The sequence below is a fragment of the Ahaetulla prasina genome, chromosome 3, assembly GCF_028640845.1.
Source record: "Ahaetulla prasina isolate Xishuangbanna chromosome 3, ASM2864084v1, whole genome shotgun sequence".
NCBI classification, from domain to species: Eukaryota; Metazoa; Chordata; class Lepidosauria; order Squamata; family Colubridae; genus Ahaetulla; species Ahaetulla prasina.
In genome coordinates, this window is record NC_080541.1 from 229,041,187 (window position 1) to 229,069,140 (window position 27,954).

General features: G+C 45.6%; 1 protein-coding gene across 2 annotated transcripts; it reads left to right on the forward strand.

Annotated features, from left to right (window-relative positions):
• Positions 1-27,954, forward strand: KIF3B (kinesin family member 3B). 2 transcript variants are annotated; one of them, XM_058178874.1, is made up of 9 exons: positions 1-284; positions 11,885-13,364; positions 15,047-15,148; positions 16,409-16,531; positions 17,319-17,437; positions 18,709-18,822; positions 21,609-21,714; positions 23,895-24,073; positions 25,042-27,954. In XM_058178874.1, the coding sequence occupies exons 2-9, from the start codon at positions 11,955-11,957 to the stop codon at positions 25,130-25,132; spliced, it is 2,244 nt and encodes a 747-aa protein (XP_058034857.1). In that variant the 5' UTR covers positions 1-284; positions 11,885-11,954; the 3' UTR covers positions 25,133-27,954. The 2 variants fall into 2 exon arrangements, with proteins under 2 accessions (XP_058034857.1, XP_058034859.1); XM_058178876.1 differs by lacking the exon at positions 1-284 and adding an exon at positions 1,680-1,776.

The window sequence follows — 27,954 nt, forward strand, 5'->3', positions numbered from 1 at the left end:
GCCGCGTTGCCAAGGAAGTGAGCGGCGGCCTCAGCGGCAACCGGGCCGCCTCACGCCGGATCGGAGGCTGGCCGGGGCGGCGGCGGCGGAGGAAAGGCCCGTCTCCTCCGGTGGGGGGGGGGGAACGCACGCGAGGGCCCCTCCCAGGCCCAGCACGGGAGGACTACAAGCCCCATCGGGCACCGCGGCGGCGCAAGGCCCACCTTCCAGGCCCAGCCCCCACCGACCCCCGTGAGGCAGCTGAGGCGGCACCGGTCATGGCCGGAGGGGCAGCCGGTCGCCAGGTAAGCCGTGGCCGGGGAGGGTTTGGCGGTGAAGGCGGGCCCGGCGTTTCGCCCTCCATTCCTATCCTGGTCTCTTTTCCTCCCCCCCACTTTTTTTTTTCTTATCTGGTTCCTTTATCCGCTTTTGTGGGTTTTTTTTTTTTTTAACATTTACATCCCGCTTTATTTCAATTATATCTATCTATCTATTTATCTATATTTATCTAAAGGCAGGGAAGATACTTTTAATATGTCTGTCTCCTCCTGGTCCCCCCCCCCGACAACAACCACCCTGTGAGGTCGGCCGGGCCGAGAGAGAAGTACCTGATCCACTTTTGTGGGGTGTTTTTTTTTACATTTATATCCTGCTTTATTTCAATATATATATAACTACTTCAATATATATATAAACAACTTCAATATATATAACTAAAGGCAGGGAAGATACTTTTAATACTTCTTTCTCCTCCTCGTGTTTCCCTCCCCGACAACAACCACCCTGTGAGGTAGGCCGGGCCGAAAGAGAAGTACCTGATCCACTTTTGTGGGTTTTTTTTTACATTTATATCCTGCTTTATTTCAATATATATATAACTACTTCAATATATATATAAACAACTTCAATATATATAACTATAATATATATAACTACAGGCAGGGAAGATACTTTTAATACTTCTTTCTCCTCCTCCTGTTTCCCCACCTGACAACAACCACCCTGTGAGGTAGGCCGGGCCGAAAGAGAAGTACCTGATCCACTTTTGTGGGGTTTTTTTTACATTTATATCTTGCTTTATTTCAATATATAGAATAGAATAGACTAGAATAGAATAGAATTTTTTATTGGCCAAGTGTGATTGGACACACAAGGAATTTGTCTTGGTGCATAGGCTCTCAGTGTACATAAAAGAAAAGATATGTTTTTCTATTCTATATATATAACTACTTCAATATATATAAACAACTTCAATATATATATAACTATAATATATATAACTAAAGGCAGGGAACATACTTTTAATACTTCTTTCTCCTCCTCCTGTTTCCCTCCCCGACAACAACCACCCTGTGAGGTAGGCCGGGCCGAGAGAGAAGTACCTGATCCACTTTTGTGGGGTTTTTTTTTACATTTATATCCTGCTTTATTTCAATATATATATATATAACTACTTATATATATATAAACAACTTCAATATATATAAACAACTTCAATATATATAACTATAATATATATAACCACAGGCAGGGAAGATACTTTTAATACTTCTTTTTCCTCCTCCTCCTCCTGTTCTCCCCCCACAACAACCATCCTGTGAGGTAGGCCGGGCCGAGAGAGAAGTACTGGCCCCAAAGTCAGCAAGCTGATTTTCTTTCGTTCATTTATAAAAAATTTTTAAAAAAGGATGAAAAGGCCAAATCCAGTCTGAACGTTGGTGGACAGCTTGTGCGATGAGCAGTGATAATGACTGAAGCCCGTTGGGTGAGTCTGAAGCCGGCCAAGTCCCTTTCTGGGTAAGCCTACCTTGTGGGGTTGTTGTGGGGAAATGAGAAGGCAGGGGGATTCAGGGTGCCCTCGGCCTGAAAATATGTGGTTAAATAATAGTTTCTGCCTAAAAATATGTGGTTAAATAATACATAAATATGTGGTTATATGTGTGTGTGTATCACAAAAACAGCAGCGCAGGCCTACCTTGTGTATATAACACACACACACACACACACACACACACACACATATACCGTACACACACAAAAAAACATACATGCATAATATACATGGATATATATATATACTTACATACACACACCTACCTGCATATATATGTACATACATACACAATACAATACGATACACACACACCATATATTGTGAGGAGGAAAAGAGAAGGCATTGTGTCCCCCCACAATGACAACCTTGTGAGGTGGGTTGGGCTCTGAGAAGTACTGGCCCAAAGTCAGCCAGCTGGCTTTCGTTCATTCATAAAAATAAAAATGGATAAAAATGCCAAATCCAGACTGTACATTGATGGCTGCCTGTGAGATGAACAATTGAATGAATCAATGTTGGGTGACTCTAGGAAAACCTCTTTCTGGGTGACCTTACCTTGTAAGGTTGATGTAGGGAAACGACAAAGCAGGGGGATTTGGGGTGTTCTCCATCCAGAAATGTGTGATAAAATAATAAATATCGATACATAATTTTATCCCAGCGTTTTGCATGGGGAATATGCCTAATAGCAATAGCACTTAGACATTATACACTCCTTCCCAGGGCTTTCCAGCCCTCTAAGCAGTTTAGAGAGTCAGCCTGTTGCCCCCAACAACCTGGGTCTTCATTTTACCGACCTTGGAAGGAAGGAAGGAAGGCTGAGTCAACCTTGAACTCAGGATCGTCAGGATCGAATTCCTGGCAGTGGGCTGAGTCGGCCTGCAATGCTGCATTTTAACCCTGTGCCACCAGATATAGAATACTAGTTGATGATGGTAGATTGATGATGGTGATGATGATGATAGAGAGAGAGAGAAAGACAGACAGACAGAAAAAGAAAGAAAGGAAAGAAAAAAAAAAGAAATAGAGTTATATACCGCTTCACAGGGCTTTCCAGCCCTCTCTGAGCATTTTACAGAGTCAGCCTATTGACCCCAACAATCTGGGTTCTCATTGTATCGACCTCGGAAGGACAGAAGGCTGAATCAACCTTGAGCCAGTGATAGTTGAACCGCTGGCAGTTGGCAGAATTAGCCTGCAATGCTGCATTCTAACTGCTGTGCTACCACGGCCCTAATCCTCCTGCCTTTTCTTTTTCCCACAACCACCACCCTGTGAGGTGGATTGGGCCAAGACAGGTACTGGCACAGTCACGCAGCTGACCCATTCATTCATTCATTCATTCATTCCCTTTTCATAGCCGCCCATCTTAAAAACACAAATTCTGGGTGGCCAGTAAGCCAAGAACAAAACAATGTGTACAGCCATAAAAACCAAAGAAAAAAGAAATCAGTCATTCAGGTGAGATGGGAGATAGGATAGGATAGGATAGGATAGGATAGGATAGGATAGGATAGGATAGGATAGGATAGGATAGAATTTTTTTATTGGCCAAGTGTGATTGGACACACAAGGAATTTGTCTTTTGTGCATATGCTCTCAGTGTACATAAAAGAAAAGATACCTTCATCAAGCTACAACATTTAGAACACAAATGATTTATTTATTTATTTATTTATTTATTTATTTATTATATTTGTATACCGCCCATCTCCCGAAAGACTCAGGGCAGTTCACAGCCAAAAAACAACAACAAACATATAATACATATAAACAGCTAAAAGAATAGACAGTTACATTCAATTGATGCCCTAAAACTTTTAAATACAAATTTAAAACCTCAATTAAACCCCTTTTTTAAAAATCCCAATTTAAAAACTACGTTCAAGCTAGTTCAAATGATGGTCATAGGGTACAATTTAACACTTAATGATACAACACTTAATGATAATCATAGGGTACAAATAAGCAATCAGGAACAATCAATAGATAGAGAGAGAGAGAGAGAGAGAGTAAGCCGCCCTGAGTCTTCGGAGAAGGGCGGGGTATAAATGTAAACAAACAAAAAAAAAGAGAGAGAGAGAGAGAGAGAGAGAGAGAGAGAGAGACCGAGACCCCAAGAAAACCTGGCAGCACTTTCCTGATGCCACCCCACATTCTCACCCTGTTCTCAGCTCCCCCATCCTAATGCTTGGGGGAAGAACTGGGTTTTATGGGTTTCCCAGAAAGTTGAAAGGTTCAGGTGGGGGTCCTGTCAGACGGGGAGGGGGAGAGGGAATTCCATGGGGCAGGTGGGCTGGGCTGAGATACAGAGATGGACCCACTGTCCTTTCTAAGGAATTGTTTTCTGTTGCTGTTTTGGGCAGATCTGATGCCTGCCTTCAGCCGGTAAATGCTTAGCAGTTGCCTGAACTGGAAATACTCCCTTTTACTAATTTGTGTTGAGTTTTATTGGGTGGGGGGACCAACATGTTGCATTTTCGTCGAGAGTAGGCTTTTCAGACGAAACCAGCTTTGTCTTAGAACAAATGGGATTTAGCTGTGGGATCTTTCTACCCGGATTAATGAAAAGCTTTATATACCGGTATATATCAAGCGGATGTTATTCCTGGTATCAGTCAAAAGCCTTCTCTGGCTCTCTTGCATTTTGCCAGTTTATTATTATTTTTATCTGAGATGAAGTTAGCAATTTTCAGGTCCTTGATCTCCGTCTGACTATCTGTCTCTCTGGTTCTGTCTCTGTTCTCTCTGCAAAGGGAATACTGTTTTTAATTTGTATTATATGTATTTTGTTTTTATTGGCTGTGAACCGCCCTGAGTCCTTCGGGAGAAGGGCAGTATACAAATATAATAAATAAATAAATAAATAAATAAATAACCTCTTTCTATCATCTATCCATCTCCATCCATCCATGTCTGTCTATGTCTGTGTCTGTCTATCTTATCTCTCTCTCTCTCTCTCTCTCTGCTTGCTTATCTTTCATCTATCTAAGTATCTATGTATCGATCTCTGTCTGTCTTGTCTGTCTCAATAGTAGTACCTGTGAGAGAGATCTTGGAGTCCTAGTGGATAACCATTTAGATATGAGCCAGCAGTGTGCAGCAGCTGCTAAAAAGCCAACACAGTTTTGGGCTGCATAAACAGAGGGATAGAATCAAGATCACGTAAAGTGCTAGTGCCACTTTATAATGCCTTGGTAAGGCCACACTTGGAATATTGCATCCAGTTTTGGTCGCCACGATGTAAAAAAGACGTTGAGGCTCTAGAAAGAGTGCAGAGAAGAGCAACAAAGATGATTAGGGGACTGGAGGCTAAAACATATGAAGAACGATTGCAGGAACTGGGTATGTCTAGTTTAATAAAAAGAAGGACTAGGGGAGACATGATAGCTGTGTTCCAATATCTCAGGGGTTGCCACAAAGAAGAGGGAGTCAGGCTGTTCTCCAAAGCACCTGAGGGTAGAACAAGAAGCAATGGGTGGAAACTGATCAAGGAAAGAAGCAACTTAGAACTAAGGAGAAATTTCCTGACAGTTAGAACAATTAATCAGTGGAACGACTTGCCTGCAGAAGTTGTGAATGCTCCAACACTGGAAATTTTTAAGAAAATGTTGGATAACCATCTGACTGAGATGGTGTAGGGTTCCTGCCTGGGCAGGGGGTTGGACTAGAAGGTCTCCAAGGTCCCTTCCAACTCTGTTGTTATGTTATGTTATGTTATGTTATGTTAAAATGTGTGTCTCTGGTGATTCTCAGGTTCATGGTTGTCCAAAGTTGCTTTTTCCAAAAGGCAACTGGACTTTCCCTGGTTTTTCCTTGAAAACGTTTCACTTCTCATCCAAGAAGCTTTTCCAGTTCTAACTTAGAACATCTTAGATGAGAAGTGAAACTTCTTCAAGGGAAAACAAAAGAAAGTCCAGTTGCCTTTAAAAAAAAAAAAAGCACCTTTGGGTTTAAGATGTGTAGATTTCAATTCCCAGAATTCCCAGGCCGCCTGGGGAATTCTGGGAGTTGAAGTCCACACGTCTTAGTCATGGAGGTTGGGAAACCCTGATTTAGAACAAGCTATGCCTTTTGAACAAGCTCAGAATACGATTTCTTCCCGTGTGATATGGATTGTAAATCTCTTGCATTTTTGAAGTACTCTGAAACATTTTTATACCATTTTTTTAAAAAAAACACCAAATAGCCAAAACATAACATTCCCCTGATGCATATCCGTTATTTCTATTGCTTGGATTATTCCCCAGTTGGAAAGAATGAAATTTGAGAAAGAGTTAGATCAAATGAACAAAAATAAAATGGGGCTGCCTATTCCTATTCCTATTCCGTTCTGTTCTGTTCCATTCTAGTCCACTCCACTCTACTCTTCCTTATTCTATTCCATTCCATTCCATTCCATTCCATTCCATTCCATTCCATTCCATTCCATTCCATTCCATTCCATCTATTCTATTCTATTCTATTCCATTCCATTCTATTCTATTCTATTCTATTCTATTCTATTCTATTCTATTCTATTCTATTCCATTCCATTTATTCTATTCTATTCTATTCTATTCTCTTCCCTTCCCTTCCCTTCCCTTCCCTTCCCTTCCCTTCCCTATTCCATTCCATTCCATTCCATTCCATTCTATATTCTCTACTCTAGGCAAGGTCATAGTTGTGTGGGTTTCCTGTCTTCCCCCTAGAGGTGGATTAAAAGTAGTTTAAAAATAAAATGGGGAATCCGATGAGAGCAGAAATCACAACTTAATGAGATGGATTTATTATTAAAAGAAGAGCACAGGTGATGATGACGTGACGCAGAGACTTTGCCTGAATTACACGTGTGGATACCTGACATGTCGATATAGCGAGATACTCTTTCTTTGAACCCAGAGAGCCCCTGGCACCGCGGCCCCTTGTTGAAGTGACCAGAATGGCAGTAAAGTCAATCCCTCAATGCACCCCCTCCCTCCCACACCCTTTGCCGACCAATGAAAAAGAATTAACTCTCCTTCGTTTCTCCCATAAGCAATTAGCTGAGCGTTGAACTGCCCACCTTCATTTCGCTTAGACACGACGTCATCCTCCGATTCCAAGAAAGCAAGATTCGAACAGCCTTCCGTGTATTTTCGACCGGCAAGCCAGTTGCAAATGCAACCTGGAGCTTCCAGTTAATGGATTAGAATCCGTTTTTGGGACCTGGGCCAGATGGCATCAGCTTCCATAAGATGAAGTGTTGTTTCTGGACAGCATTTTCTAAAACATTTGTGGCAGGCTAGCACGGAGTTCCTGCACGAGGCCCGTTTGCAGGGATATCGGGGTGGGGGGGAGCATGTTATCCTCCTGGAGCAGGGGTCTCCAACTTGGCAACTTTAAGCCTGGAGGACTTCGACTCCCAGAAGGTGGTTACCACCTTTAAAGCGCTCCATGGCATAGGACCGGGATATCTTCGGGACCGCCTTCTGTTACCACATGCCTCCCACCGACCGGTACGCTCCCATAGAGAGGGTCTTCTCAGGGTCTTCTCAGGGTGCCGTCAGCCAAACAGTGTAGGCTGGCGACCCCCAGAGGGAGAGCCTTCTCTGTGGGGGCACCTACCCTCTGGAATGAGCTTCCCCCAGGACTTCGACAACTTCCTGACCTCCGGACCTTTCGCCGCGAGCTGAAGACGTATCTATTCTTCCGAGCAGGACTGGCTTAAATAGGGTTTTTTAAACATGGATTTTATTGGGGTTTGTTTTTATTTTGTACTGTATTTTAAATTTAGGCTATATCGAATGAGGTTTTTAAATAGTGTTTTTATTGTAATGTATTGTATTATTTTTTATCTGCCTGTTCACCGCCCTGAGTCCTTCGGGAGAAGGGCGGTATAAAAATTAAATTATTATTATTATTATTATTATTATTAATCCCCCAGCCAGCAAAGCTGGCTGGGGAATTCTGGGAGTTGAAGTCCTCCAGGCTTAAAGTTGCCAAGGTTGGAGACCCCTGTCCTGGACGATAGTGCAGACCATCCTCAGCAGAATATGTTTATTTGGTACTGCAAAAAAACATCTCCTTGTCAGCATCTCTTTCTCGAAAGGCTGTCAGGGTATTCTTTCTTTAACTTGCTGACTTCTCAACGTTTGGTTATGGCAGCTCTCTAGATTCATTTATTAAGAAAATGTACATATGGCCGCCCAATTCATTCTCGGGGACTGGCGGCTTACAGAAGACAAAGCCCACTAAACCCCACCCACCCCTGGTGACACTGATCAAAGCAATCAGCTGATGGGTGCCAAATCCCCCCTGGGGTCCCCAGGCCCACCGGCAAAATCTGGTCTTCAGGGCCTTTTGGAAGTGGGTCAAGGTAAGGGACGAGCTTGTCTCTGCAGGGATGATGTTCCACAGGGAGGGAGCCACCACGAAGAAGGCCCTTCTTGGTTTCACCAGATGGACGTCCTGAGCAGAGCGGGGGGTGGGGGGCTTGTCCTATCCCCTGCCTCTCTGGTGGGCCTGGTGGATGTAATTGGGAAAAGATGGTCCTTCCAGTAACAGGGAGGGAGCCACCACGGAAAAGGCCCTTCTCCTTGGTCCCAGCAGATGGACATCCTTAAAAGAGGGGACCCATAACTGTTCTGACCCAGCTCCCCAAACACAACAAACCCTCTGTAGTTGAATCAACGATTCCTTTATTAGGAGTGCCAGCAGCCCTGGCAAAACGTTTCTCTCTCACCGCAGGCTAACAAGTCTGTCTGGCAGGGGAGATGAATAGTTGTCTGCCACACCTATTCATCTCCATCCCCTGCCTTTTATCCCCAGAGCTCGGATGCGGCTTCGCTAGCAGCAATGGCTCTTCCGTCCCAAGGACCGGCCTATAGATTTCCACTGCTCTCCTCTCCTCTGCCTTCTGCGCATCCGTGCATCAGGCACTGGACCCAGCTGTTCCTCCTCTTCCTCATCAGCTGCCTCCAGACCTGGCGGCTGTTGACTCTCCATCTGAGGACTGATGGACGGCCCAGACTCCGCCTCTCTCTCTCTCTGCCAGCTCCATTACCTCGTCCCCCTCCCCCCTCAGAGCTCTCAGGTTGCCTTGATGCTGACCCTGACTCCCACGCCTCCTCCTCCTCCTCCTCCTCCTCCTCTGATTTGGCTGCTGGAGGAGCCGGTGGCCAACAGGCCACAACAATAACATCTCCTTCCTTCCCACTCTGGTGGGCCTGGTAGATGTTACTGGGAAAAGATGGTCCTTCAAATAACAGGGAGGGAGCCACCACGGAGAAAGCCCTTCTCCTTGGTCCCAGCAGATGGACCTCTTTAAGAAGAGGGGACCCATAACATCCCCTGCCTCTCCACTCTAGTAGGCCTGGTAGATGTAATTGGGAAAGGATGGTCCTTTAAATAACTTACCCCCAGGCCATGGAGGGCTTTGAAAGTGACAACCAGCACGTTGAGTTGGATCCCGAAGCAAATCGGTAGCCAATGCGGTTCCCGCAAGAGAGGTGACACGGGTGCAAATTTACACTTGACGCAGGACTGCATTTTTAACCCATTGACGCCTCCAGATCGTTTTCCAGGGCAGACCCAGGTAGAGCGCATTGCGGTAGTCAAGACGAGGACGCGGGTGATGCATCGGCCATCGCTTCCATTCTGCCCCTCTATGGGAATTAATGAAACACAAAGACATAAACATTTCTGGAGAACAGGAGATTGCAGAGGGCTGAGGTCTAAAGATTTCCCACACCCCCAAGGACGAAGGGGAGTCAAGACTTGGCCCACTTCGGGGTAGTCGTGTCTGACTCGCCTTCCCTGACTTAAGAAACCAAAAATAGGTCTGGTTTGGGCCAGAGATCTGTCCAGATGTAGGCTAGAAGTAGGACCTTGAAAGATTGTGTCCTGGGAGAACCCAATAATAGCACAGCAGCTGGTTTTGCAGCCAAGAAAACTACGGGAGACGTGACAAGGTCACCCAGATGGAGTTCTGCTCCAAGGCAAGCTTCATCTTAAATCTAAAAATTGCTCAATTTTAACACTTTCTCCTTGAAGGATGTAAGGAATCTCTAATAACTCACACACCGCCCTCTGATCTTTCCATTTCATCCCTGGCGGATGAGAATAGCAGGAAAGATGTCCAAGCGGGGACCAGGAGCCCCGCCGATTCCGTTTTCATCGGAATAATGAGGTCTGCGGTGCAGAGGGCTGCCAGGGTAAAATCCTGGTGGGACCTGCCCTAGATTAAGCTCTGTGCGGATGACCCGATGGTAAAACGATGGCTCGACAAATTCACGCTTTCAGAGGAGGCTAAGGTGTGAGTCAGTGTGGTTCCTCTGGCAATAACAGCCTTTGCCAGCCTACAGATACAGATTAACAAGAGTTGGAAGGGACCTTGTAGGTCATCTAGTCCAACCCCCCACCCCACCCAAGCAGGAGACCCTACACCATTTCTGACAGATGGCAGTCCGGTCTCTTCTTGAAAGCTTCCAGAGATGAAGCTCCCACAACTTCTGAATTCAACTTCTGTTCCATGGGTTGATTGTTCTCACTGTCAGAAAATTCCTCCTTATTTACAGGTTGAATCTCTCCTTGTTCAGTTTCCATCCATTGTTCCTTGTCTGCCCTTCAGGTGCCTTGGAGAATAGCTTGACCCCCTCCTCTCTGTGGCAGCCCCTCAAGTATTGGAAGATGCTGTCCTGTCTCCCCTGGTCCTTCTCTTCACCAGACTAGCCAGGCCCAGTTCCTGCAACTGTTCTTCGTATGTTTGAGCCTCCAGTCCCCTCATCATCCTGGTTGCTCTCCTCTGCACTTCTTCCAGAGTCTCAACATCTTTTTTATAGTATTTTTTTATAGCCTATTCTAAGCTGTTCCATTGCGGCAGGTGTGAGTCTGGGGCCATCGTACTTAGACTTATATTCTGCTCCATGGTGTTTTACAGGCAGTCCTTGAGTTACGACCCTAATTGAGACCAAACGTTGTGTTGCTAACCTGTTTCCCTGAAAATAAGACATCACCTGATAATAAGCCCAATTGGGCTTTTGAGTGCATGAGCTAAAATAAGTCCCTCCCCAAAAATAAGCCCTCCTTGAAAATATTTAAACGCATGCACAGCCGTTCCCCGCCATTTCCTCTGGTTAGGGTTAGGGAGACAGAGCTAGAAATCAGATAAGACGGCAAGAGGAGCCCCATTCTTGCTCAATGCGCCCCAAAATAATAAGAGCTTCCCGAAAATAAGGCCAAGCGCTTATTTCAGGGTTCAAAAAAATATAAGACAGGGTCTTATTTTTGGGGAAACACGGTAAGTAGATTGACTCAGCCTTCCATCCTTTATAAGGTAGGTAAAATAAGGACCCAGATTGTTGGGGGGGCAATAAGTTGACTTTGTAAATATACAAATAGAATGAGACTATTGCCTTATACATTGTAAGCCGCCCTGAGTCTTCGGAGAAGGGCGGGATATAAATGTAAATAAAAAAAAAAGTAAAACAGAATTAGTTAAGTGAATTTTGTTCCATTTTACAACCTTTCTTGCCACAGTTGTTCAACCCATCACTGCAATTGTTAAGATAGCAATATGGTTGTTAAGTGAATTTGGCTTCCCCATTGACTTAGAAAATCGCAAAAGGGCATCACGGGACCACAGGACACTGCGACCGTCATAAATATGACCCAGATGCCAAGGGTCTGAATTTCAATCATGTTTTGGTGCCGTTGTAACTTTGAACTGTCACTAAATGAACTGTTGTAAGTCGAGGACTACTTGCATAGCATTCACCAGTCGGTTGACAGTCTCAGCATTATTTGCATCTTGCCCCCAACAATCCGGGTCCTCATTTTACCGACCTTGGAAGGATGGAAGGGGCTGAGTCAACTTTGAGCCGGTCAGGATCGAACTCCTGGCAGGCTATGACGATTTCCCACCGGCTGCAACTCGGCTGGCTAGGGAATTTGAGGAGTTAAAAGTCCCCAACTCTTAAAAGTTGCCAAGTTTTGACATCCCTGATCAAGGATGTTAAGTGTTAATATGGTAGGATAGGAACTTCTGCTTGCTGTGCTAACCATTGTGCTGCCTTACCCTTATATTCTGTTCTTGTACTACATTCTTTCTAGGATTAGAAGAATCCTTGGGTCTTCCTGATTCCGTCCTCTGTTCATTTGGCCCCCGCGCCAATCCGTGGTCATGTTGAAGTTAAAGTGCTCGGAGTCGGTCAGAGTTGTCGTACGATGCCGGCCCATGAACAGCAAAGAGAAGGTAGCCTCCTATGACCAGGTGGTGGAAGTGGACGTGAAATTGGGGCAGGTCTCTGTGAAGAACCCCAAGGGAACATCTCATGAACTTCCAAAGACCTTCACCTTCGATGCCGTTTATGACTGGAGCTCCAAACAGTTTGAGCTTTATGATGAGACTTTCCGGCCGTTGGTGGACTCGGTTCTCCAGGGGTTCAATGGGACCATTTTTGCTTATGGGCAAACCGGGACGGGGAAAACGTACACCATGGAAGGCGTGCGTGGAGACGTTGAGAAAAGAGGGGTCATCCCCAACTCATTCGACCACATCTTCACCCACATTTCCCGGTCTCAGAACCAGCAGTATCTGGTGAGGGCTTCCTACTTGGAGATCTACCAAGAAGAAATCAGAGACTTACTCTCCAAGGACCAATCCAAGAGGCTGGAGCTGAAGGAGAGGCCCGATACGGGAATCTACGTCAAGGATCTCTCGTCGTTTGTCACCAAAAGTGTGAAAGAAATCGAACACGTCATGAACGTCGGGAACCAGAATCGTTCGGTGGGCGCCACCAACATGAACGAGCACAGTTCCCGTTCCCACGCCATTTTTGTCATCACCATCGAATGCAGCGAGGTGGGGCTCGACGGGGAGAACCACATACGGGTCGGGAAGTTGAATCTGGTGGATCTCGCGGGCAGCGAGCGCCAATCCAAGACCGGAGCCCAGGGGGAGAGGTTGAAAGAAGCCACCAAGATCAACCTCTCTCTCTCCGCCTTGGGCAACGTCATCTCTGCCCTCGTGGATGGCAAAAGCACCCACATTCCCTACAGGGACTCCAAGCTGACCCGACTGCTCCAGGATTCCTTGGGGGGCAACGCTAAGACCGTGATGGTCGCCAACATTGGCCCTGCCTCCTACAACGTGGAGGAGACCTTGACCACCTTGAGATACGCCAACCGTGCCAAGAACATCAAGAACAAGCCAAGGGTCAACGAAGACCCCAAAGACGCTCTCCTGAGGGAATTCCAAGAAGAAATTGCTCGTCTGAAGGCCCAGCTGGAGAAAAGGTCCATCGTCAAGAGGAAGAAGAAGGAGAGGAGGAGAGACGGCGGCATGGGCGAGGAGGAGGAGGAAGAGGAAGAAGAGGAGGAGGAAGAGGAAGGGGAAGAAGAGGAAGGGGCGGACAAAGATGACTACTGGAAAGAGCAGCAAGAGAAGCTGGAGATCGAGAAGAAGGCCATCCTGGAGGACCACAGCTTGGTTGCCGAGGACAAGATGAGGCTCCTGAAAGAGAAGGAGAAGAAGATGGAAGACCTGAGACGGGAGAAAGAGGCGGCTGAAAAGCTGGGTGCCAAAATCAAGGTAAGATGCCTTTTCTACCGAACAATGTATTTACGTCGATCAGAACATCTGCAGGTAAATCCTCAGAGTGGCCTGGAGGTGGAGCTCTTGCCTCACAATCAGGAGGCTGTGAGTTCAATCCTAGGTAGCAGCAGATATTTCTCTCTCTGGGCACAGTGAATAATTATCTGCTGCGAACTCTGCATAGGTGACAGGAAGGGCATCCGGCCAGTAAACATTCCACTCCATTCAGGTGCCCCGACTCCACCCCGATGTAAGGGATTACGGGCTCATTAAAAAAAGACAAAAAAACGTACAGGTAATCCTCAATTTATGACCACAATTGAGCCCAAAATTTATGTTGTTAAGTGAAACGCTTGTTGAGTTTTTCCCCGTTTTACGACTTTCCTTGCCACGTTTGTTAAGTGATTCATTGCAGTTGTTCAGTGAGTCCCAGGGTTGTTAAGTGAATCTGGCTTTCCTCGTTGACTTTGCTTGTCGGATGGTCGCCAAAGCGGATCACATGACCCCAGGGACATGGCGACCGTCATAAGTATGAGTCAGTTGCCAAGCGGCTGAATTCAGATCATGTGACCCCCCAAGGATACTGCAATAGACGTGACTGTGAAAAATGGCTCTAACTCACTTTTTTCCGTGACGTCATAACTTTGAACGGTCACAAAGTGAACTATTGTAAGTGGAAGGCTACCTGTACTTTTGTGTGCATTCAGAAAATTCCAGACTGATATACGCATATGCATACAGTGTTAAGAGCAAACCCTTGTGATAGGCAGAAACAAAGGTGTGAAAATTACTCTTATTATATTGAGGGGATGTTTATGACCCATCCATCAAAACATTATTGCATCTGCAAAAAGATAATAATAACAACCACAACAACTGACTTATTTTTCCGTGTGTTGTCGTCGTTGGGTGGGTGCCTGGGCGTTTCTCATTATTTTTGTTTTTATTTTTTATTTTTTTCCTATTCTCTGTTTTTTTATTGTTTGTAAGCCGCCTAGAGTCGCTGCGAGCGAGTAAGCGGCTGTATAAACTTTCTAAATCGATAAATAAAACAACCCGAATGCAGTGAAGGGCAGGTTACTTGCTGCATTTCTAGCAAATATTGTAATTGATTGTTAATTGGTAATGGAGCTCAATGTGTCCGGCTTTTTTTTTTTTTTATTTGCATTTATATCCCGCCCTTCTCCGCAGACTCAGGGCGGCTTACATTGTGTTAAGCAATAGTCTTCATCCATTTGTATATTATATACAAAGTCAACTTTTATTGCCCTCAACAATCTGGGTCCTCATTTTACCTACCTTATAAAGGATGGAAGGCTGAGTCAACCTTGGGCCTGGTGGGACTTGAACCTGCAGTAATTGCAAGCAGCTGTGTTAATAACAGACAGACTTTTTTTTTTATTTCTTTTTGTCACAACAGTATACACAAACAATTGTAATAATTGACTTAGCAGCCTGAGCCACCAGAGGCCCGATAACGGCTTAGCGTTATCGATTGACTCTGATTTCTCATTTTGGCTAACTTCAGCCAGGTGTACATTGCGTGAAGAATATATTTTTTTTTCTTTAAACTTTTAAATTGACTGGAATTACAGTTGTAAGGCAAGGTTGGTATCCGCAGTGTTCTAATTTTATGAAATTTCTCCCCCCTGCATCCCTTAATTTTTGTACTTTTTAAGGCAATGGAGAGCAAGCTGCTTGTTGGGGGAAAGAACATCGTGGATCACACAAACGAGCAGCAGAAAATCCTAGAGCAGAAACGGCAGGAGATCGCTGAGCAGGTGAGAAAAGGACAGAATTGCTCCTTTTTCCATACCTTTATTTTGCTCTTCACCTGCAAATGCAACATAACCTCTTTCCTACTACCTGGACAAAGGCCCCTGAGAACATTTCCCAAGCAAATGCCTTTCACAGGCATGAAAAGTACAGTGGTTCCCAGCTTACAACCATAACTGAGCCAGAAATTACAGTCGTAACTTATTGCGGCCGTTAAACAGATCCTCATGTGATCTGATTTTATTGCCTTTTTTGTTTTTGTTTTTTTGTGGTTAAATGAACACCGTGGTCATTAAGCGAAAACGGTGGTCGTTTTAAGGGAACCCCATTATACCCAGGAGGCAGGGTTGAAATGTTCCCGGTTCGGACCGGATCGCATGATCCGGTAGCGATGGGAGCAGGTAGTTCGGAGAACCGGTAGCAAAAATCCCTGCCCACTGCCCACGCCTCGCTGTTCCTTTTCTCTGTCCCTGAAGCTCTCGGTGGTGATATAGCTGCAAACAGCCTTAAATGACTGCCGCGCACTTCAAAGGGCCGCACTACAGCTGATCAGCGGTGTAGGCGGCTAGTAGACTGGGACCTCTATTTTTAAAGACGGTAAACCGGTGCCTGCCACAAAAAAAGGCACTTGGTAAACCGGGGTCTCTCAGTAAAAGGCAATTGGTAGACCGGGGCCTCTATTTTTAAAGAAGGTAGACCAGTGCCTGCCAAGTTTTGTATACTTTATTATTTTTATTATTTATTATTATTGACCATGCCCATTCAGTCACCTGACCACCAAGCCATGCCCAACAATTAAGCCACGCGCACAGAACAGGTAGGGGAAAAATTTAGATTTCACCCCTGCCAGGGGGCGTTTTTTGGTTGGAAACTGGAAGTAAACACCGGTTTCCAGCAAAAACCACCATAAATCGCGGTCATCTCAAACAGCCATCCATCTTTGCTTCTTTCCAGTTTTTTTCATCTGATTCAAATTTCTCTACTGTATCATCAGTCATTATATTTTGAGAATCCGCAATTAACATTTTTTAAAGTTAGAACGTGAGCCGATACTATTAAACGGGTTTCTGAAGCTTTTGTGGGCTTCATAACTTTAATTCATCGATATTTACTTTGGGATAAAGAGGCTGTAAGTCCCCTCTTAGGAAATGAGTTAATTCTTCCGCCAAGTTGAGCGTCCCCTCTGAATGGTTCTCTAACAAGAGCAGAAATGTAGAGAGTGGTGAATTGAAAAGCTTTAAATGAATATCTGTCGTGTCCTACAGAAACGACGGGAACGAGAAATCCAACAGCAAATGGAAAGTCGGGATGAAGAGACCTTGGAGCTGAAGGAGACCTATAGCTCCTTACAGCAGGAAGTGGACATCAAAACTAAGAAACTGAAAAAGGTGACATGAATAAAGGAGAATATTTGTATGGGAGGTGGAAAAGGAGGAGAAGAAATACTCTGGGGTTGTTAAAGCTCTCTGAGCTTGTTTTCTTGTGGACATTTCATTACCCAACTAGGTTACACCGTCAGTGACAGAGAGTGTGAGGTTTATATACCATCTTACCCCACTCTTTTTTAGCACTGATATTTATCTAGTTTGACAGAACACCAAGGACCCCTGAAAAAAAAGGTGCTTTTTCAAGAGGCAACAGGACTTTCTCGCTTTTTCTTTTGAAGACTTTTCGCTTCTCATCCAAGAAGCTTCTTCAGCTCTGGCTGGATGGGTGGGGGGAATGGAAGGATTTCTACTTCTTGCAGGCAGCTGGTCATTTGCATTTCTTTTAGAGGGTCGTTGAGGCCACTTGGGAGGTTCCTCTGTGTCCTCAGGATAACCTGAGTGGTGCAAATGGGTGTGGAGCCTTCTTGGAACTGCTGAAAGGACCATGTTGTAGATTGGAGATAGATGATAGCACTAGCACTTATATACCGCTTCACAGTGCTTTTACAGCCCTCTCTTAAGCGGTTTACAGGGTCAGGATATTGCCCCCAACAATCTGGGTCCTCATTTTACCCACCTTGGAAGGACGGACGGCTGAGTCAACCTTGAGACGGTCAGGATTGAACTGCTGGCAGCTGGCAAGAGTCAGCCTGCAATACTGCATTCTAACCACTGCACGTACAGAATCTTTTCTGCAAAGGTAGCCTTGTCCATGCCTCACTGTACAACTCTCTTTCCTGTCTTCCAGCTGTTTTCTAAGCTGCAAGCGGTGAAGGCCGAAATCCACGACCTGCAGGAGGAGCACATCAAAGAGAGACAAGAACTGGAACAAACCCAGAACGAGCTCACCCGGGAGCTCAAGCTGAAGTAGGTTCCAACTAACCATGTAGTGCTGTTTAACATCTAGAATAGAGGTGGGGAACTATGGTCCCTTTATGACTTGTGGATTTCAACTCCCAGAATTCCTGAGGCATCCATACTGGTTATGGCCCCTTTATGACTTGTGGACTGGCTCAGGAATTCTGGGACTTGAAGTCCACGGGTGGTAAAGTGGCCAGAGTTGCCCAGGGCTGCTCTAGAGTCGTGGCTGAGATTTACTGATGGCATTAACTTGGTTCTGTTGGATTTGGGGAAGGGGCTTGAGGTCCATTAGGGTGCCTGCCACATCTTTCCACGGTGGGCCCTGGGGCTGGGAATTTGGGGAATGGAGGCTGCACCCCACCATTAAAGGGCCTTTCCAATCTCACTTATGGGCAGAAGGGTCCCCTAATAGGGAAGGGACCTTCCGGCAGTGGGGAAAAGCGGTAAAAGTAAGTTTATTTATTAATTCTGGGAGTTGAAGTCCATAAGTCATAAAGGGGCCATAGTTACCATTGCTGCCCCAGGAATTCTGGGAATTGAAGTCCATAAGTCATAAAGGGGCCATAGTTACCATGGCTGCCCCAGGAATTCTGGGAGTTGAAGTCCATAAGTCATAAAGGGGCCATAGTTTCCATGGCTGCCCCAGGAATTCTGGGAATTGAAGTCCATAAGTCATAAAGGGGCCATAGTTACCATTGCTGCCCCAGGAATTCTGGGAATTGAAGTCCATAAGTCATAAAGGGGCCATAAGGTACCATGGCTGCCCCAGGAATTCTGGGAGTTGAAGTCCGTAAGTCATAAAGGGGCCATAGTTTCCATGGCTGCCCCAGGAATTCTGGGAGTTGAAGTCCGTAAGTCATAAAGGGGCCATAGTTTCCATGGCTGCCCCAGGAATTCTGGGAGTTGAAGTCCATAAGTCATAAAGGGGCCATAGTTACCATTGCTGCCCCAGGAATTCTGGGAGTTGAAGTCCATAAGTCATAAAGGGGCCATAGTTACCATGGCTGCCCCAGGAATTCTGGGAGTTGAAGTCCATAAGTCATAAAGGGGCCATAGTTTCCATGGCTGCCCCAGGAATTCTGGGAGTTGAAGTCCATAAGTCATAAAGGGGCCATAGATCCGCACCCGTGTTCTTAGAACATGGGATGGGAGGAACTTGGTGGTCAGGTGTCCCAGAGCCGAGAAGGAACTTATTTTACCTGAGCGACCTGGAGGATGGAATCCCGCAAGGAAAAGACCTTCTGGGTCTCCCTTTCTCCTTTGCTGATCTCACACAGGCACCTGATCATCGAGAACTTCATTCCTTTGGAAGAGAAGAACAAGATCATGAACAGATCCTTCTTTGACGAGGAGGAAGATCAGTGGAAGCTTCACCCCATCACCCGACTGGAGTGAGTCATCTTTCCCTTTGAGGGTTGAGGGACACGTCCAGTTTGACCTACAGGTAGTCCTCGACTTACCACAGTTCGTTTAGTGACCGTTCAAAGTTACAGTGGCGCTGAAAAACATGACCTACGGCCATTTTTCACACTTACAGCATTCCCCGCGGTCATTCAGGCGCTCGGCAACTGACTGATACTTACGACGGTTGCAGTGTCTGGGAGGGTCACGCGATCCCTTTTTGCGACTGTCTGATAAAGTCAGTGGGGGAACCAGATTCACTTAACAACTGCAATGATTCACTTAACGACAGTGGCAAGAAAAGGCATAAAATGGGGCAAAGCTCACTTAACAAATGTCTCACTTAGCAATGTGAATGTTGGACTCAGTTGTGGTCGTAAATCAAGGATTACCTGCGTTTTGTCGGGTCTAAGTCAACGCTAAAGACTCGAGTTAATGACAGAATGGTACATCTACGCACAGGTGTTGTTGTCCCAACTGTTGCCAAATCGCTGCTCTCGAAGTCCTTGAATTACAACAGTTCACTTAGTGACCGTTCAAAGTTACAACGGCACTGGAAGAAGTGACTTGTGGCCATTTTTCACACTTACGACCATTGCAGGATCCCGGTGGTCACGTGATCAAAATCCACACGCTTGCCAGCTGACTTGGCAATTTAGGACAGTTGCAATGTCCCGGGGAGGGAGGGGGGCGATGTCACATGTCCCCCTTTTATGACCTTCTGACAAGCAAAACCATGACGACGGGAAACCAGATTCACTTAACGACCGTGTTACTCACTTCACAGCTGCAGTGTTTCGCTTAACAACTTTGGCAAGAAAGATTGTAAAATGGGGGGGGGGGAAACTCACTTAACTGTTTTGCTTTAGCAATGGAAATTTTGGGCTCAATTGTGGCCGTAAGCCGAGGACTACCTGTGCTATAGCTTTTAACTCTGATCTCCACGTTTGAGGCATGATATTCCTTGGCTGAGTCTCTGCTTTTGAGAGCCAGCAAGGTGAATCTGCAACCTTTTGATGTTAAATAAAAGCGCTTGCCCATCCTGATCATAACTTATATGCAAATTGGGTCCCCCCGGGGGACGACCAGCCTGATTTTACAATCTCTTCTGAGGCAATAATTAAGCAAATGCCAAGGTGTCAAACTGAATTCTGCAGCTCCTGAGGTTTAAACGTTTATTCTTAGTGGTTATTCTCCTTTCTGGTGTTGGTCTGCTTCTCGTACCCTGAGCCTAACAGGATGCTTAAAAAGAAAAAGGACATAACAGGTAGTCCTCCACTTGGGACCACAACTGACCCACAATTTCTGTTGATAAGTGAGGCCGTTAAATGAGGGTTTGCCTCATTTTAGGACACTTCTTGCCACAGTTATTAAACGAATCACTGCAGCTGTTAAGTGAATCTGGTTTCCTCCATTGACTTTGCTGGCCAGAAGGTCACAAAAAGGGATCATCTGACCCCGGGACATTGCGACCGTCATAAATATGAACTGGTTGCCAAGTGTCTGAATTTTGTGGGATTACTTCAACGGTCGTAAGTGTGAAAAACGGTCCTCGATCACTTTTCTCAGTTGCATTGTAACTTTGAATGGCCACTAAATGAATGGTTGTAAGTCGAGGACTACCTACATAGAGATGGGGACATTGAGAAGTAGACAGAACAGAAGACCAGAGTTGGAAGGGACCTTGGAGGTCTTCTAATCCACCCCCCTGCTTAGACATGGCTTAACCCATGTTGGCGGACTTATGGCACCCATGCCAGAGGTGGCACACAGCGCCCTCTCTGCTGGCACGCGCGCCAACGCCCCAGGTCAGATCTCCGTGGCGTTTCTTTCTTGAGCTTCTGTTTCCCTGCAAACGACAGAAAAGAAGCTCACGAAAGAAAAAGATCTGACCTCTTGCCACGCTGCCGGTGTTGAGATGCCCCACCTAACACCAGCCTGCTGGTCTTTGGGGCTCTACTGTGCATGCAGGCATCTTGGCACATGCATGCGCATGTCGACACATGTCGTGTCCCACTCCTCCTCTGACTGCCGGGTCTGGGAAGTCTGTATCCAGCGTGGCCACGAAGCCTCTGCAGCTTTGCCAAATTCCTGTCAAGAGTTCTCAGGGCAGGCAGGAATCCAAGGTGTGACTTCAGCAACCAGATGAGACTTTGCCTGACTCAAGGAATGCCAAAAAGCAGATCCTTTATATAGGCCATGGGGTGTGGTTCCATGACTCAGCACTTATCCAGGCCTGCCCCTCCCTTCCTTGTGCTGACGTCGCCTCTCCATTCTCCGGAAGCGGGGATCCGTCCACTGTGACTTTCCGTCCTCCTGATCTGCTGCCGGCAATTCTAGCATGTGGCTGGCTTCGTGCTCACACGCTGTAGGAGGGAGGTCTGTTTGCTCAGTCTGTCCGGGCATGGTGCCAAGGCTGGGGGCTGGAGGCATGCCAGGCCATTCTTCTTTACTATCAGTCTCTGGCTCAGATAGCAGGAGATGGGAGGGGCCCGGCTGCGGAGAGGAGGGTGGGCGAGGCACAACAGCACATGTCAGTACATGTGCATGCACATGTAGGCACATGTACATGTTTGCACGCACATACCTACCTTTCAGTTTCGGCATGCAAGCGTGCATAGTTAGGTCAGTCTGTGTCTAAAGAGTTTGCCATCACTGCCCTATAACATTTCAGACAAATGATTGACTTCATAGTGGTCAGAGATTCATGTGTGTGTGTGTGTGTTATAAACCGTGGGAGTGTTGTGTATTTGACCTGTTCCCTTCCCCAATCCAGGAACCAACAGATGATGAGAAGGCCGGTGTCCGCTGTGGGGTACAAGAGACCCCTGAGTCAGCACGCAAGGATGTCCATGATGGTCCGTCCAGAAGCTCGGTACAGGGTGAGCTCAGACTATTTTTTTGGGTGGGGGAAAGATCTGGAATAAAAATAAGGAGCAATGCAAAAAATAAGTACCAGAAGAGCCAGCCGCTGCCTCACCTGAGAAAGGTGTGCTTTCAGTAGACAGACAGGCCCTCACGTCCTATTAAAAAAAAAGTGATTTATCTGTGGAGATCACTGGTCTCCAGCATCCTCCGTGGCCTGCAACTGTGTGAAGAGTACAAGTACTCCTCTACTTACGAAAGTTCACTTAGTGATCATTCAAAGTTACAACATCACTGAAAGAATAGAATAGAATTCTTTATTGGCCAAGTATGATTGGACACACAAGGAATTTGTCTTGGCGCATAGGCTCTCAGTGGACATAAAAGAAAAGATACCTTCATCAAGAATTCTAAGGTACTTAATGATAGTCATAGGGAAACATAAAAAACTTATTAAGTATTTATAAATATAAATCTTAAGGATATCAGCAACAAGGTTAGTCATACAGTCATAAGTGGGAGGAGATGGGTGATACGAACGATGAGATTAATAGTAGTGCAGACTTAATGAATAGTTTGACAGTGTGGAGGGAATTATTTGTTTAGTAGAGTGATGGCGTTGGGGAAGAAACTGTTCTTGTGTCTAGTTGTTCTGGTGTGCAGGGCTCTATAGCGTCGTTTTGAGGGTAGGAGTTGAAACAGTTTAGGTCCAGGATGTGAGGGATCTGCAAATATTTTCACGGCCCTCTTCTTGATTCGTGCAGTATACAGGTCCTCAATGGAAGGCAGGTTGGTAGCAATTATTTTTTCTGCAGTTCTAATTATCCTCTGAAGTCTGTGTTTTTCTTGTTGGGTTGCAGAACCGAACCAGACAGTTATAGAGGTGCAAATGACAGACTCAATAATTCCTCTGTAGAACTGGATCAGCAGCTCCTTGGGCAGTTTGAGCTTACTGAGTTGGCGCAGAAAGAACATTCTTTGTTGTCCTTTTTTAATGACGTTTTTGATGTTAGCTGTCCATTTTAGATCTTGCAATATGGTAGAACCTAGAAATTTAAAGGTTTCTACTGTTGGTACTGTATTGTGAGAGGTGGAAGTACGGAAGGGTTTCTCCTAAAATCTACCACCATTTCTACGGTTTTGAGTGTGCTCAGTTCCAGATTGTTCTGGTCGCACCACAAGGCTAGTCATTCAACCTCCTGTCTGTATATATGATATACTAAATAGAGCAGAGGTCACCAACTTTTCAGACCTCAGGTACTTTTCTTGCCACATTTCTTAAGTGAATCACTGCAGTTCTTAAATTAGTAACACGGTCATTAAGTGAATCTGTCTTCCCCATTGACTTTGCTTGTCGGAAGATCGCAAAATATGATCACATGATTCCGGGACACTGCAAGCATCATAACTGAACCAATTGCCAAGCATCTGAATGTAACTCAGGTGACAAAGGGGATGCTGGAATGATCATATGAAAAATGGTCATAAGTCACTTTTTTCATTGCCGTTGTAACTCCAAACGGTCACTAAACGAATTCTAAGTCAAGGACCACCTGTACTGTAGACTACTTATGCTGAGTGCCGGCTGCCAGCAGTTTGGCAATTCGAATCTCATCAGGTTCAAGGTCGACTCAGCCTTCCGTCCTTCCGAGGTCAGTAAAATGAGGACCCAGATTGTTGGGGGAAATACGCTGACTGTAAACTACTTAGAGAGAGCTGGAAAACACTGTGAAGTGGCATGTAAGTCTAAGTGCTATTGCTATCCTTAAATTCTCAGGATCCTTATCGAATTCCTAGCAGGTGCTAACCATGAGTTGAGAAGATTCTTGTGGGACTCCGATCTAAGGCCTTTATTGAATCAGTTTTTTAAGGGTTGTTTTAATTATTGTGTATGTTTCTGTTTGTATTTTATTTGCCTGTTCACCGCCCTGAGTCCTTCGGGAGAAGGGCGGTATACAAATTAAAACATTATTATTATTATTATTATTATTAATTGTCTCACATTTAATTATCAGTTATAAGCTGCCCCAATGTTGGATCTTGGCATGGCTTCCAAAAGACAACAATAAACCCAAAATAAAGAAAAATATTTTCAAAAACAAACCTAGAAAAAAAAATGAACAAGAAGTTTAAGGAACAGGACATCACACCGTTGAAATAATGAAGTATTGAGCTCTGCTGAATTTGGACTCTTTAGGCAGAAAACATTGTCCTGCTGGAACTGGATATGCCCAGTCGGACCACGCGGGATTACGAGGGCCCGGCCATCGCCCCCAAAGTCCAGGCAGCTCTAGAAGCCGCTTTGCAAGATGAAGATGAGATCCAAGTGGACGCGTCTACTTTTGAGAGTACGTCAAACAAGAAATCTAAATCCCGGTGAGCTGGTTATTTTAATCCACTATTATTTTGTAGGTCTGAGAAGTTGGGGGGCTGAATTGGCTGGCTTCCAGTCCCCTTAATTGGGGGGAGATATTTCTATATAAAAAAAGTATCTGCTAGAGATGCAGGAATTTCTGAAATAGAAGACATAGAGAAAGCCTAGCGCGCTCGGTAAATGTGGTCAATAAAGGAAGATTTGTGTAGACGCAACCCAGTGTTACTACTCAGTCTTGCCAACTTGAAGATGTGTGGACTTCAACTCTCAGGACTAAGAGTTGAATTCTGGGATTGAAATCCACACATCTTTGAATATTGGTTTAAAAAAATGTGTCAGTTTGGTCTAGTAGTTTTTGTGCTGGCCTAGAAACTGGGAGACAGTGAGTTCTAGTTCCACGTTATATATGAAAGTCGGCTGGGTGACTTTGGGCCAATCACCAGGAGATGGGCAGTTCTAGTTCTGCCTTAAGCATTAAAGTGGCTGGGTGACTTTGGGCCAATAACCAGGAGCCTGTGAGTTCTAGTCCCACCATAGATAGGAAAGCTGGATGAGTGACTTTGGACCAATCACCAGGAGACAGTGAGTTCTAATCCCGCCTTAGGCGTGAAAGCCAGCTGACTTTGGGCCAGTAACTAACTCTCAGGCCAACCCCCCTCACAGGATTGTTGTAGGAAAAAATAGGAGGAGGGAGGAGGATTTAGATATATTCTCCAACTTGTTATGTATAAAAATAATGAAGGCGGGATACAAAAGACTTTTAAAATGTAACGATCCAAGCAAGATCTTTGCAAAGGCACAAACCCAGTAACTTTTGTTAGCCACACGTATACAACAAATGAAATTCTTTGTAAAAATACAATTTTAGATCATGATTTGTCGCCTTTGTTTTGTTCTATGCCCGTCAACGCACCATGATTTTTATTTGTAAAGTTGCCCCTTCATGCTCCTCTTATTTTGTATTCTTCAGGCCTAAAACCGGAAGGAAGTCTGGCGGTTCCCCCTCCAGCGCCTCCAGCTCTCAGCTCTACCCCCAGTCTCGCGGGCTGGTCCCCAAGTAAGCCCGTGGCTGCTGCTTGAGGGCGGGGCTCCTATTTGGCCGTAAACGCAGAGGCACGTTAACAACCTGCAAAGGGGGGCTAGGACTTTAAAAGAGGCCAGAGTCCAGAAGGCGGCCTTCTTTTGAGAGGAAAACAGCAGCCCCATTCTGCACCTTGGTAGGACAGGTTTACGAGGGCTGCCTCTCGCCTGCGCGAAGGAACGATTTGTTCCTTGGGCACCGCGGTTGAAGGCGAAGGAGCCTTTAGTTAGGAAATCAGAAATGCATGAGTTACATTAGTGTGTGTTAGAAGCCAAGAGAAGCGTGGGGTGGGGTGTGGGGGGGTATCCCCCTGCCCTCCTCCCCTCCGTGGCCTTCTCTCCTCCTTTTACGGTCTTTCTCTCGTCCTCCGTCCTCGGAGCGGAAGGCAAATCTCGCTGCAGTCACCTCGATGATGCCCGAGAACAAGGTTGAGAAGTGACCAGACGGATTTTTTTTTTTTTTGCTAGCCATGATGACTTTCCTCCCCCCCCCACTCCCTTTTCCAATGGAAGGACTGGAGGGGTGAGGGTTGGATTGAAAACGCCTCCGAATTGGGGAAAAAGAGGCGAGATCGAAAGACAGCCCGAAAGAGCTTTCGGTACAAATGCAAAGTGGGGAAGGTTGCAAAACCCACTCTCCCGTTTTCTTCTTCTTCTTTTTTTGGCAATAGAAGGTAGGAAGTTCCTTCAATCCTTGGCTTGTTTACAGGGTGGGGTGGGTTTAAAAAGGTTCCAGGGGGATTCCTGGAGACCTCGGCCACGAAGGCCAGCAGAGGCTACCTGGTCTAACAGTCGCCCACATCTCACCTTCCTCTCCTCTCCATCTCATTCTCTACAACAGGGGTCCCTAAACTTGGCAGCTTTAAGACTTGTGGACTTCAACTTTCAGAATTCTCCAGCCAGCTATGCTATGCTGGCTGGAGAATTCTGGGAGTTGAAGTCCACAAGCCTTAAAGCTGCCAGGTTTGGGGGACCTCTGCTCTACAACCTGGCGACCGATGCTTCTATGTCTTCCACTGTAGCTTCCCTGACCTTGCTTTCTTGTCTCCAGTTTCCCTCCCCGGGAGAAATTAGACCTTCTGTTGTCCTCTCAATATTATCCTCCTCGCATTAAATCAGAGCCATCTTTGAGAGGGGGGATTCCCAGGGCAAGTCTCCACGTGTCTTATTCCAACTCCTGTCCTCTTTCGCTCCGAAATTCCTAGTTAATAATAGATACCAAGCAGTGGATGTGGAAAGTGAAATGCTGCTGAAAGGGGTAGGGGGTCCAATGGCTAAAGACTGTGTGTCCTGCCTCCCCCACCCCCCTTGTATTGTTTTATAGTTTGGTTTGTATATTTAACATGGTTGCACATTGCAAGTTCAGTTGTGTGTTTTTGTTTTGTTTTTATGTCGACGGTCTTAACTGTGAATATATTCTCATCAGCTCCTTCTCCGAATGTTTTTCACATCCATGTTTTTCATCTGTATAAGCATGTACGTCTAACTAATCTCAAGGCATACTCTTAAGCATAAAGGGTCGTCTTTGTTTCCTTGTTACACCTTCTTGAGTCACTCCTCTTTGGTGGGTGGGGGGGGCGGCGTAAGAATTCCACGGTCTCATCCATCCTGTGTCCCCCCCCCATATAAGGACACCCTGAGAGGCATTCTGCTGGCATGGTGCCTCAGGAGGCCCAGCATTGTTCCCCAAACCTTCTGCTGTTGAATTTGGCCAAGTATGTTTCTGGAACGACCGTGGATCAGAGGGGCATTTATTGGGCGAGGGTTTTTTAGAATCGTATGAAACAGATGCTGTTATTCTGCCAAGTACATGTCCTATTTTGTGGGGCTAATTCCCTTTGTAATTAATAAAAATTGGCTGGCGGACGTTCAGTAACAAATCCAAAGATGATAATAAAAGTATGCAATGATGAAGCCACGTGCCTGTTGCTTTTGATTGTGAACAGGGCAGGGCAAGAGACCAAGGTCTGATCAGAGCCCCCACCCCACCCTACCCTACCCCCCGCCCCAACTTGCTTGGCAAGAATTCAGCGGAAACAAGAAGCAGGGAGCATTTAACTGTTCCCCTAATGGCTGCATTTCTGACTTGAGACACTTTGAACAATTGGAGTCCCCGTTTTTCCCTCGCCTAAAACTTTTCTCCATCTTAACCTTTCACTTACTGTCTTTCTTAGGGTGTTTTCTGAAGCTGGCACCCCCCCTTTGGAAATGTTTTAATAAGCCACGGCGTCAGCTAGTGCCTTGTTATTTAAGGCAGCCCTTCCTGACTTGGTATCCCTAAGTATGTTTGAATTGTTTCTTCATATCCCATGCCATGCTGTGAATATTAAACGTTGGTACCATGCTAAACCAATACAGCGAAATTCTCCAACCTTGGCAACTTTAAGACTTGTGGACTTCGACTCTCAGAATTTCCCAGCCTGCATCATGATGCTGGCTAGAGAATTTTGGAAGTCTAAGTCCACAAGTCCTAAAAGTTGCCAAGGTTGGAGATGCCTGCAATGAATGGAAAATTAATTCGCTGGGTTCCTTACCTGTGTGTAAGTCTCTTGGTTCCAGCGAGACTTGACGGGATATGAGAAGTGCTACTGTTTTCTGCAAGCAATGTTTCCTTCCTAGGACTGTACCTAACCGACTACTGTTTTATCTGTACATAAAAGAACACTTGTCAATGGTTCTTTTTCTGTCCATGGATTTAAAGCTTGTATCTCTGTAATAGCCTCTCTTGTCTAGGAATGTAAAAGTGCTCCTGCAAAAATATAATAATAAAAAAAATCATCTGGATTTATTGTATGTAAAATAA